Source organism: Poromitra crassiceps (genome assembly GCF_964638095.1).
Source record: "Poromitra crassiceps genome assembly, chromosome: 1".
NCBI classification, from domain to species: Eukaryota; Metazoa; Chordata; class Actinopteri; order Beryciformes; family Melamphaidae; genus Poromitra; species Poromitra crassiceps.
The window spans coordinates 52328877-52341157 of NC_139623.1; the positions used below are offsets into that span (position 1 = coordinate 52328877).

The following is a 12281-nucleotide window of genomic DNA, read 5'->3' on the forward strand; positions in this document are numbered from 1 at the left end:
GCCTCACTGGCCACACCATCAGTATCACATTGTCAGAGGAATTAAACACAATAAAGTCCAGGACTTATTTCCATTGTGGTCCCCAAAAGAAGATAAAGATAAAAAAAAAAAAGATATTTATACTTTTAGCCTTTTAGTCATAAAGATTATTGAAAGATAGCCTATTCCATATTCCAGACTGAAATGCTATAACAGTAGTGGAGTATTGGCCAGAATGACATGAACATTTGGACACTTATTCAGCGGGTATCTTGCATGTTGAGTTCAGGTGCACTGTAATTCTTTTTATTTTTTTATTTTTTTCAATTCCATCGTGGCCCGCGGGCCGTAAGTTGAGTATCACTGCTGTAGGATAAAGCACATATTTTTACATACTTTTGATTTACATATTTCATTTTTCTAATTCTATTTTTATTATAAGTTATCTCTCGGCTTATATATGTATAGATTTATTTTTTACAATGTGAGCAACTGCAGCCAATGTTGTAGTCAAGTCACTATATCTCAAGTCCAAGTTGAGTCTTAAGTCCCCAGTGTTCGAGTCCGAGTCCAGAGTTACTGAACATGAAGGTGAATCCACACTAGGGCTGCAACAACTAATCGATTAAATCGATTAAAATCGATTATTAAATTCGTTGGCAACGAATTTGATTATCGATTCGTTGCCCTTTTAACTCATATTTCATTTGAGTTAAATTCAGATTATTGAAACTGGATTAGCCTGACCAGTTCTACTTGTTTAACAAGCTGAAGCATATGCTCTGCCTGTAATTCAAGAGAAGTCTGCCTTTTAATTTCATATTTAATTTTAGTTCAATTCAGATGATTGAAACTGGATTAGCATGGCCCCAGTTTAATTAAAAGTTATGACCAGTTTAACTAAAAATCATATAGCCTGCCTGTGATTCCTTTTTATTTCATATTAGTTAAATTCAAACTATTGAAACTGGATTAGCATGACCAGGTTAACTTGTTTTATTATTATTATTATTATTATTATTATTATTATTATTATTATTATTATTATTATTATTATTATTAACTTGTTTAAAAACATATAGGCATGTAATTCAAGATAAGTCTGCATTTTATTTCATATTTCATACAGTTCAAATAAGACTTTCTGAGCATGACCAGTTTGACTTGTTTAAATTTAAAAACATATAGGCCTGTAATTCAAGTCTGCCTTATTTCAATTGGTTTTTAGCCCTAGTTGCACTTCTGTTGCACTTTTTTGTTCATTTGAAGTTTATAACAGTGCATGAAGGCATTGTGTATTAAATTAATGCGCTATTTTTTGTGCAATTAATTTGAGTGGTTCAAAAAAAAATCAGAAATTTGGGTCGCGACTTCATGACAAGGAAAATAGTGGGTCCTGAGGCTACACCAGTTGAGAACCACTGCGTTAAAGCACTTTATTTAAGAAGATATGAAGATATCTTTTGCACTTACACCATACATTTGTATGTATTTTGTATTCGTTCATGCCCTGTCAAAGCTATTTGATGTAGCAAAGCCCGGTGAGTTTTTGTTTAACACGTTCACTGCCAATGACGTGTTTTTACGTCAAACTAAATCCAACGGTTGACTGCCAATGACGTGTTTTTACGTCAAAAAAATTTTTTTTTTTTTTTTGACCGTGGGATGTGCATCTAACCCTTTTACATCTCTTATATAATTATTGGAGCCACCGAACATGTACAACCCATTCCACCGACCCACTAAGTGGCGACAGTGCTCTCCCAGACTAGAGGAAGGCAAGCAAAAAGCATGTGTGAGGAAGCCATTCTCATGAAAATGGATGGCGAAAACGCTTTCGTTTTCGCGCTAATTGCTGGTGGTGCGGGATTGCAAATTTGCATAATAGATTACGGGTGGAACACACTTTGAAACACGCAGCATAAATAAGACCAGAATCGCAAAAGCTTCATCAAAGCTCTCAACACAAACCACAAGAAACGAGCGAGCCGATCCAGACTTGCACAGCGGCCGCCAGCAGACAGGCAGCACAGACAGCAACTCGCTTGTCACACACCCGCTGCAGCCACGGAGGCAGGAGGAGAACACACACGGAGGGGGGAGTTTGAATGAGAGGGGTGTTTCCTGCTGTTATGGAGGAAATTACTGTTCAAAACTATTGTTTAGATGTCTGACGTCTTACTGATGCCAAAAATGAATGGTTAAAGTGACTTTCACAAAAAGCCGTTTATCTCAAAATAATTTTTCAGACGCTGAAACCATGCTGTATTCAACTGCTAATGCTTACATAACTACTAACTCTACAAACTAACTATTTTAGACAGAGAAAGCACACATTCTATTAGTTCTTTTGAGATATTGTGTGTTCACAAAATCTTAGCAGAAAAGAATCCTCGGGTCTTGAAAGATGAGCCAGAATCCTCAAAAAAAACCTCTGGCAGAACCTACCTACAGTAAAAAAAAAAACGGGTGGCAGTGAATGTGTTAACAAAAAAAAAGTTGTTTTTCAATAAACGGATGGAAACAATATCAGTGCATTTTTTAATCCGATTAATCGATTAATCGAACAAATAATCGACCGATTAATCGATTATCAAAATAATCGTTAGTTGCAGCCCTAATCCACACAAAATTAAATAATGTCACATTATTAATATAGCTATGAATCTCTTATGCCAACTTATTAAGGCCTATTACAAAACAAACAACAACAACTACAAACATTCTTTATCAATTAACGAGTCTGAGTCTCCAATTTCCGAGTTCAAATGCATGAATGCTCAGTCCAAGCCCGGGAGATCGACACTCAAATCTGACTCGACTCGTCTACAACACTCACTGACTGCAGCGTTTGCCCGTTTCCCATCGGGGATCATGAAAGTATTTGTGCTTGTGTTTCTGAAAGCCTCCACGTTCAAGAAGAAGGGAAGCGACTCGTTCCGCATCTCGTACGCCTGGGCGGTGAGCTTCATGCTGAGGCAGCACCTGGGCCCGCGGGCCGGGGGCCGGGGCGCCGCCTGGGGCCGCGCCCTGCCTCCCAGCCTGGAGGAGAAGGCTCAGTGCTTCACAGACTTCACCCACAAGCTGATCCAGGTCAGGTCCAACACAATTAACTAACATACACATAATACAGTGTACATAATACAAGACACTCAGATTTTCAATATGCTACAGAGGTGCCATACTATGGAACACCTATATCAATACTGCCAAACATGCATCATCTCTTTACTCATTCAAATCCAAGCTTACATTCTCTCTGATGACACACATAGCTCACATACATTACACATACACCTCGCACCTCACATAGCCATTTTAACTACTACTACACACTCATTTGATTACTCTTTTATTTTATCTTTTTTGTTCCTTTTTCTTTTTTTACTGTTGCTTTTCTTTTCAGTATCTATTGTTTTCTTGTTTCCTTTCTCTTGTTTCTGTTATATTGTATGCTTTGTATAGATTATTATTTATATTGGTTTTCTGAGGTAGAGACCCTATCTATATAAACCCATCTAGGGTTTCCTGTCTCTACAAGCAGATTATTTTGTTGTTTTCATTTTGTCCGTTTCATTTTTGTTTTATAAAATAAAATAATAATTCAGGGCCAGACACTGGCACACGGCGCTGTGGCGGCCATGGATGAGCTGAGCCTGTTCGTGGACTTCAGCCTGCTTCAGGACCGGGCTGGGTCGAGTCGGACCGAGGCGCTCAGCCTAAGCGGTACTGCCTCCCCTCTGCTCAGCGTCTACCTCACGTCGCTCGCTGACGGCTCCATACTACCCTCTCTGCTGCTGCTCAAGGCCCCACTGGCCAAGAGGTACCCTGCAATTAACCATTACTGTCATTATATATAGCCAGATATGGGAAGTAACGAAGTACAAATACTTTGTTACTGTACTTAAAGTCGAGCTAAGATTTTGTGAACACAAATTATCTCAAAAGAACTAATAGAATGTGTGCTTTCTCTGTCTAAAAGAGTTAGTTTGTAGAGTTAGTAGTTATGTAGGCATTAGCAGTAGAATACAGCACGGTTTCAGCGTCTGAAAATTTAAGCTGAGATAAACGGCTTTTTGTGAAATTCGATAGAACAGTCACTTTAACCATTTATTTTTGGCGTAAGACGTCAGACATCTAAACAATAGTTTTGAACAGTAATTTCCTCCATAGCAGCAGGAAACCCCCCTCTCCTTCAAACTCCTCCCTCCGTGGGTGTGTCTCTGGTGGCTTTGCAGCGTTGTCACAAGCGAGGCTCTGCCTGTCTGTGCTGCCTGGCTGCTGGCGGCTGCTCTTTGGGCGAGTCTGCATGAGTCGTTTCGGTTGTGAGCTCAGCTGGAATGAAGCTGCGTGCGATTGTGGGCTTTCTGCCGGTGTTTCAAAGTGTGTTGCACGCATAATCTATTATGCAAATTTGCAATCCCCCACCGCCAGCTCCCAGCGCGATAATGCGCGAAAGCGAAAGCGTTTTCGCCAATCCATTTTACAGTATGAAAATGGTTTCCTCGCGCGTTCCCCTGCAGTTTTGGCTCGGCTTTTTCTAGTCTGGAGAGCACTGTCGCCACTTAGTGGGTCGGTGGAATGGGTTGTACACGTTCGGTGGCTCCCATATTTTTATAGGAGACGTGGGGGGCGTTGATCCACGTCCCACCGTCAAATATTTTTTTTTTTTTTTTTGACGACTTGACTCGTCAATGGCAGTCAACTGTTGGATTTTTTTTGACGAGTCAACTCGCCAATGGCAGTGAACGTGTTAATAATGTATGCAAAACAGATCACAACAATCTAATTTCTTTAGTTTTTCACACTTTTTCACATCAAAAGTTCGTTTTTCAAGATTTCATTGATAACAGTAATTTACAGTTTGCTGACGTCACCCAGTAGTACTATCAAATTTCTACCCCATTTCAACCAATCATATCACGACATGCAGCTGTCAATCAAATCTTCATTTCAGGATAATTTTCTCTTCCAAATGAAGTCGAAAATGGCGCCTAGTGCCTGTCATCTGGCAGAATTCCTATCCCATAAACTAACTACTAACTTGGCCAAAGAAATGTAACTGGCTCGTTAAAGATTCAAGATTCAAGATTTTTATTGTCACTCCATGGTACAAGTATCACGTGTGAAATTCTTGTGCTGTGGACTCCGTTTACAACATAGTGCAAATAGTACAAATATAACAGGGCATATGGGTGCAAAACAACAAGAGACACAACAAGCATAAGGCAGTATAGTGATAAGACAAGTCAGAGACAGTGGCATATTCACTGCACATAGGTGCACGTGTCGGGTGCATACTTTAGACGTGCTTAAACATTTTAAATTCTGCGTATTTGACATACAGGTGCAAATAACATATTCCTTATTAAACATACCAGGTTCACAAATGCCTGTTGGAATGGAAGCCCGTAAATGAGAGGATAATTAAAGCTAGGTACAACTCAACATTCGCAAAGTTGACAGTTATAGTCTGCTACGCACCAACAGAGGACTCACCTGAGGTGGAAAAAGACACATTCTATGACAATTTGCAAGAACTAGTAGATGAAACACCTTCACACGATGTACTCCTCATCATGGGCGATCTAAATGCAAAGGTCGGATCCAACAACGACGGAAAAGAAAACATCATGGGGAAGCAGGGTATGGGAGACATGAATGACAATGGAGAGAGACTAACAACATTATGCCAGGAAAACAGACTAGTAATAGGAGGAACCATTTTTGAACATAAAAACATCCATAAACTAACTTGGACATCCCCAGATGGCAAAACCAGGAACCAGATCGACCATATAATTATCAACAACAGATGGAGAAGTAGCCTGCAGGATGTAGTGGCAAGATGAGGAGCAGACGTTGGGAGCGACCACACACTGGTTGTAGCAAAGATAAGACTAAAGCTTAGAAAGACCAAGAAAATAGACCAACGGGAACCACCGCTGAATGTAGCAAAACTAAGAGATCCAGACGTGAGGAAATCCTTCCAAATTGAAGTAAAAAACAGGTTTTCCGCTCTACAGAACAAACAAGACCTAGATTTGTACAACTTCAACAAAGCTCTGCTGGAAGCTGGAAACAAAGTGTTAGGACCTAGAAGGAGACGAAAGGAGGTCTGGATATCAGATGAAACGTGGAAGAAAATTGATGAGAGGAAAGAGAAGAAAGGGAAAATTCTAACAACTAAGTCACACAGACAGAAGGCACAGCTACAGACATCATACAGTGCACTAGACAAAGAAGTAAAGAAGAGTGCCAGAGCAGATAAGAAGGCATATATTGAGCAGATTGCAGAGGAAGCAGAAGAAGCTGCCTCAAAACAGGACATGGGCACACTCTACAAGCTAACAAAGTCTTTGACGAATGGATTTCAGTCAACTGACGTTCCAATAAAAGATCCAAACGGAAAAACAATGACAAAAGAGGAAGACCAACTACGGTGCTGGAAAGAACACTTTCAGAGGGTACTAAACAGAGATGACCCAGAAACAGAGGCAAACATCACATCAGCAGTAGACCTTTTAGACATAGAAACGGAGCCACCAAACATAGAGGAGGTAAAGAGAGCTATAAAGGCATTGAAGAATGGGAAGGCCCCAGGAATAGATCGAGTCCACGCGGAAATGCTGAAAGCAGAGGAACATCAAACACCAACAGCCCTCACAGAAATTCTCAGGGACATCTGGACTACAGAATTAACACCACAATCCTGGAAAACGGGCCTCATCGTCAAACTACCAAAGAAGGGCGATCTGTCAAACTGCAACAATTGGAGAGGAATCATGTTGTTACCAGTCACCAGTAAAGTCCTCAGTCGAATTATACTAAACAGACTAAATGATCAAATTGACCACCACCTTCGAAAAGAACAGGCAGGGTTTAGAAAGGGAAGATCCTGTGCAGAGCATATATTCACACTGCGACAGATAATTGAACAGAGCAATGAATGGAGTACAACCATCTATGCCAATTTCATTGACTTTGCTAAAGCATTTGACAGCATCAACCGAACAGTATTGTGGAGAATTCTAAGCCATTATGGAATTCCCAACAAGATCATCTCTATAATCAAGATGCTATACAGAGACTTTGGGGCCAAAGTTATCTGTGGATCCAATCTCACTGAAGAATTCATCATTAAAACAGGAGTCAAGCAAGGCTGCTTGCTTTCCCCACTACTTTTCTCACTTTGCATAGACTGGCTCATGAAAGAAACAACAGGAAACAACAAAAGAGGAATATCGTGGACATTCACAGAAACTCTCGAGGACATTGATTTTGCAGATGACATTGCTTTGTTAGCCCATCGCCACCAGGACATACAAAGCAAAACAGAAGATCTAGCAACATATGGCAAACAGATCGGTCTTAACATCAACACCGACAAGACTAAATTCATGAAGGTAAACCCAAAATCCAACCAGCCACTCACCATCAATAGCAAGAACGTGGAGGAGGTACAGGAATTCACCTACCTGGGTAGTAAGATAACAACAGATGGAGATTCAGGGGCAGATGTCCAGGGCAGGATCTCTAAGGCAAGGGGAGCTTTTGCAGCACTAAGAAACATATGGAAGGCATCCAAGATAAGCACAAAGACAAAGTTGAGGATATTTAAGAGCAACGTCCTTGGGGTTCTCCTGTATGGTGCAGAATCATGGAAAGTGACAAAGACCATCTGTCACAAGCTAGATGTATTCCAGACAAGAAGCCTTAGGAGGATACTGAGGATATTTTGGCCTAGGACAATCTCAAATGCAGACCTTTACAGGAGAACGGGCACGACCCCACTGTCAAATGTGATCAAAAACAGAAGGTGGATATGGATCGGACATGTTTGCAGAATGGACCCAAGTGCTATCCCAAGGGTGGCCATGAGATGGACACCACCTGGAAAAAGAAAACGAGGCCGACCCAAAGAGACATGGAGAAGATCTGTGGAAAAGGAAATGAAACAACTGGGATGGACCTGGGGCCAAGTGCAGCATTGGGCAGCAGACAGGCAGCATTGGCGTTCGTTGGTAAAGACCTTATGTGCTATCGAGCACGAAGAGGATTAAGTAAGTAAGTAAGTAAGTTATTAAACATACAATTAAACTCGGCATTTTAAATTCGGCGTATTTGACATACAGGTGCAAATAGCATATTCCTTATTAAACATACAATTAAACGTTAGACATACGTAATGGTAGCAGCTACAGTACGGTACAGTGCGGCTACTACACTATTTGTGTATGTTAAGGAGTCTTGTGGCCTGCGGGAATAAACTGTTCCTCAAGCGATTTGTGCGTGCTTTCGGAACCCTGTATCTTCTCCCTGAGGGTAGCAGGGAGAACAGGCTGTTGTGGGGATGGTTTGTGTCTTTGATGATCTTCAGGGACCTCCTGAGGCACCGCTGTTTATACAGTTCATGCAGATCTGGCAACTCACATTCTGTTACGTGCTGTGCCGCGCGTCTCACTCTCCGTAGCGCCCTGCGGTCCATGGTGGTACAGTTCCCGTACCAGGTGGTGAAGCCGCCAGTCAGCAGGCTTTCAATGGTGCCTCTGTAGAAGTCCCTGAGGATTTCTTTCCTTAGCCCAAATTTCTTCAGGCGCTTGAGTCCGTGTATTCGCTGTTGAGCCTTTTTGACGACAGTGGCGGTGTGGCCGGCCCAAGTCAGGTCCTGGTGGATATTGACTCCCAGGTACTTGAAGCTGTCCACCCTTTCCACCACTGTGCCGTTGATGGTGATTGGGGGGTGTGTGCCCCCCCCCCCTCCTGTAGTCTACAATGATCTCCTTGGTCTTGGAGACGTTCAGAGAGAGGTGGTTGTCCTGGCACCATTGTTCCAGGGCCCCCACCTCCTCTCTGTAGGCCGTCTCGTCGCTCCCCGAGATCAGCCCCACGACTGCTGTGTCGTCTGCAAACTTCACGATGGTGTTAGAGGTTTGAGTCGCCACGCAGTCGTGGGTGTAGAGGTCGTACCAGAAGGGGCTGGAGACGCACCCCTGGGGCGCTCCTATGCTGATGGTCAGTGGGGAGGAGGTGAGGTTGCCCACCCTCACCACCTGGCGGTGGTCTGTCAGGAAATCCAGGATCCAGTCGCACATTGCTGTGTTAAGTCCCAGGTCCTTGAGCTTGCATACCAGCCTGGAGGGTACTATGGTGTTGAATGCTGAGCTGTAGTCCACGAACAGCATTCTTACGTAGGTGTCCTTCCCCTCCAGGTGGGACAGGGCGGTGTGGAGCACGTGTGCTACTGCATCCGCTGTGCTCCTGTTGGGGCGGTATGCGAATTGTAGCGGGTCGTGGTCCGGGGGGAGTGTGGGGCGGATCTTTGATATGACCAGCTTTTCAAAGCACTTGCTGGCTATTGGTGTGAGGGCTATTGGGCGCCAGTCGTTGAGGCTGGTCACTTTCTGCTGCTTGGGAATGGGGATGATTGTCGCTGCTTTGAAGCAGGAGGGAACTCGTCGGAGGGAGAGAGACTGGTTGAAAATGTCTGTGTATACGCCTGCCAGCTGGTGGGCGCAGGCCTTGAGGACCCGGGCCGGCCGCCTTGCGAGGGTTGATACGCAGGAACGACCGGCGCACCTCCTCCTCAGTGATGGTGAGAGGGCGGTCTGGGTCTGTGGGGGGGGGGGGTTGGTGGTTAGGTGGGGATGGGAGGGGGTGCTGAGGGGTGGGGGGGGGAGGGGAGGTGGGGGGGAGAGGAGGGCAGTGGGGGGGGGGAGAGGAGGAGGGTTGGTGGGGGGGCGGAGGGGGGGAGTGGTGGTGGTGGGGGGGGAGGAGAGGAGGGGTGGTGGGGGGAGAGAGGTGGCAGGGGGGGAGGAGAGGAGGTGGCAGGGGGGGAGGAGGGGAGGGGTGGTGTGGGGAGAGAGGTGGCACCTGGCGTAGAACGCGTTGAGTTCGTCTGGCAGGGTGGGTGACTCGTTGTTGTTTTGCTGTTTTGCCCCTTTGAAGTCAGTGGCAGCGTGGAGTCCTCTCCACAGGTGTTTGGGGTTGTTGGAGTCCAGTTTTGCTTCCAGCTGCCTGCCATATTCTCTCCGTGCTCTTTTTAAAGTGCTTCGGAGGGCATATCTTGTCTGTTTGTATTCCTCTGGTGTTCCGGAGTTGAAGGCGGTGGTCCTGGCGTGGAGGGCTGCCCGGACGTCACTATTGATCCAGGGCTTCTGGTTTGGCATTATTTTGATTATTTTGGGGGGGATTATGTCCTCTGTGCATTTTTGAATGAAGCCTGTTACTGTGTCTGCATACTCGTCCAGGTCTCCTGCAGCCTTGAACTCTTCCCATGCTGTTTGGTCGAAGCAGTCTCTCAGAATGTCCTCTGATTGGTCTGACCAGCAGTGGGTGGTTCGGAAGGCCGGGGGGTGTCGCTTGAGCTGTTGTTGATACCTGGGAACGAGCAGGATGGAGGCGTGGTCCGATCTGCCAAAGGGGGGGCGGGGGGTCGCCTTGTAGCAGTGTTTGATGTTCGTGTAACACTGGTCTAGTGTGCGTTCTCCCCTTGTGTGGAAGTTGATGTGCTGATGGAGTGAAGGCATGCGCTTCCTCAGGTTGACTCTATTGAAGTCGCCTGCCAGGATCATTGCTGTTTCTGGTTGTTTCAGCTCCTGTGCGCTGATCGCGCGGTGGAGTTCTTTGGCTGCGTTTATCGCGCTGGCCTGGGGGGGAATATATACTGCAGCAAGAGTGACTGACGTGAATTCACGGGGACTATAATGCGGTACACATTGGAGCATAACGTATTCCAGGTCCGCTGTGCAGTGCGTTTCGATGTTAGTGGTATTCGTGCACCAGTTATTGTTTATCAGACAGACGCCGCCGCCTCTCGCTTTCCCGGAGCGCTCCTGGTCTCTATCCGCTCTGTGTATACTGAAGCCTGGGATAGCGATGGCCTGATCCGTAGTGTCGGCTGAAAGCCAGGTCTCAGTCAAACATATAACATAAAACGCGCATTCCAGGGATATCGTATCGTTATAGCAGCGATAATGGCGCGCATCCGAGAGCTTGGTTGTCAGGGGTCGCACTTCGGAGATTCCAGGCCGACGTGCTGCACTCTTCGCTCGGCAACACGAAGGCAACTGGCTGCCTGCGGGTCGCTGAGCTCCACTCAGCCTCCCGTCAAAAAGCTCTTCCCGAGGGGAGCGCCACAACACACTGAATCCCACTCGATTTGGAGGCGGAACACGCCAGGATTGGCCAAAGCCCAATCCAGTCCCCAGAATTGTCAAATAAAATCATTGACATGATACTATGACCCGCCTCTCAACCTGTCATCTTAGACAAACTATGTTTTCAGTCTGAAACTGACTCATTATGCACGTGACGAACAGGTTCAGTTCGACTTTAACTCATTCATGGCCAGTTTAGGACTGCCAATATTTAGCACAGGCCAAAGATTTTCATAATTGTTGGTCATCTTTCAAGACCCACAGTAAATTATCTATTAGCACCAACGTGATTTGCAATACCTCAAAATGAAGATGTACGTCTCTGGGTTCACCAGGGAAAAAAAAGTGAGCTTTTAGCATGTTCTGTACTCTACTTATAGCCATTTATATACACCCTGTTTTCACCAAAAAGGTCTCTCTGAGAAGACAAACAGGAGAAAAGGCCATTTTTGTAAAAGACACAATCTCAGGCAGAACTAGCTCTCAATTCTTTTATTTTGAACTGTATTGACATCAGACATGTAAATATTATTCGTTATGACACAAATGACAAAAAAAAAAAAAATATATATATATATATATATACATGAAGTGCTTTTTTTACATTCAACAATACAGTTTACTCAGTGTGAGTGAGTGTGCAGACAGACACACAGACAGACAGACAGACAGACAGACAGACACACAGACACACACACACACACACACACACACACACACACAGAGAGAGTTCTGTCCACAGCTGCTGCTGGATCGCACCTCTTCCCAGGGAACACTACTGATCGCCCCGCAAATTAGCATAGGAGGGAAACACCAAACTGGTCTGAGATCAGCGTCTAGCCTCCTCTGCCTCTGCATCGTTTTCCTCCTCTCGTTCGGGCTGGGACGAATGCTGCGACACAGGAACGGGGTCGGCTTGGCTTTGGGACCAGGCGCTGGAACCGGATCGATCATGTTGGTTTGACTACCCGAACAACTCAATCCAGGTTCGCCCTGCAGCAGAGGCGACCAGCGCAGCGCGCCGAGGGGTGTTTCAATGGCGTTTCTCCTCTATGCAACAGGCAGCGTTTCTCCATTTTCTCTTCCTCTTCCATTTCAAAACAACAGCTGCGGTATGTGTTTGATAACGTGTTGTCGGCTTTG

General features: G+C 45.0%; 1 protein-coding gene across 2 annotated transcripts in view; it reads left to right on the plus strand.

Annotated features, from left to right (window-relative positions):
- pogzb (pogo transposable element derived with ZNF domain b) overlaps nt 1–12281 on the plus strand; it is a 138454-nt gene that overhangs the window by 118390 nt on the left and 7783 nt on the right. For both annotated transcript variants that reach the window (XM_083645397.1, XM_083645398.1), the window contains exons 19-20: nt 2885–3072; nt 3588–3802. In XM_083645397.1, coding sequence (XP_083501523.1) covers nt 2885–3072; nt 3588–3802 — 403 coding nt within the window. The remainder of the gene's footprint in view (nt 1–2884; nt 3073–3587; nt 3803–12281) is intronic.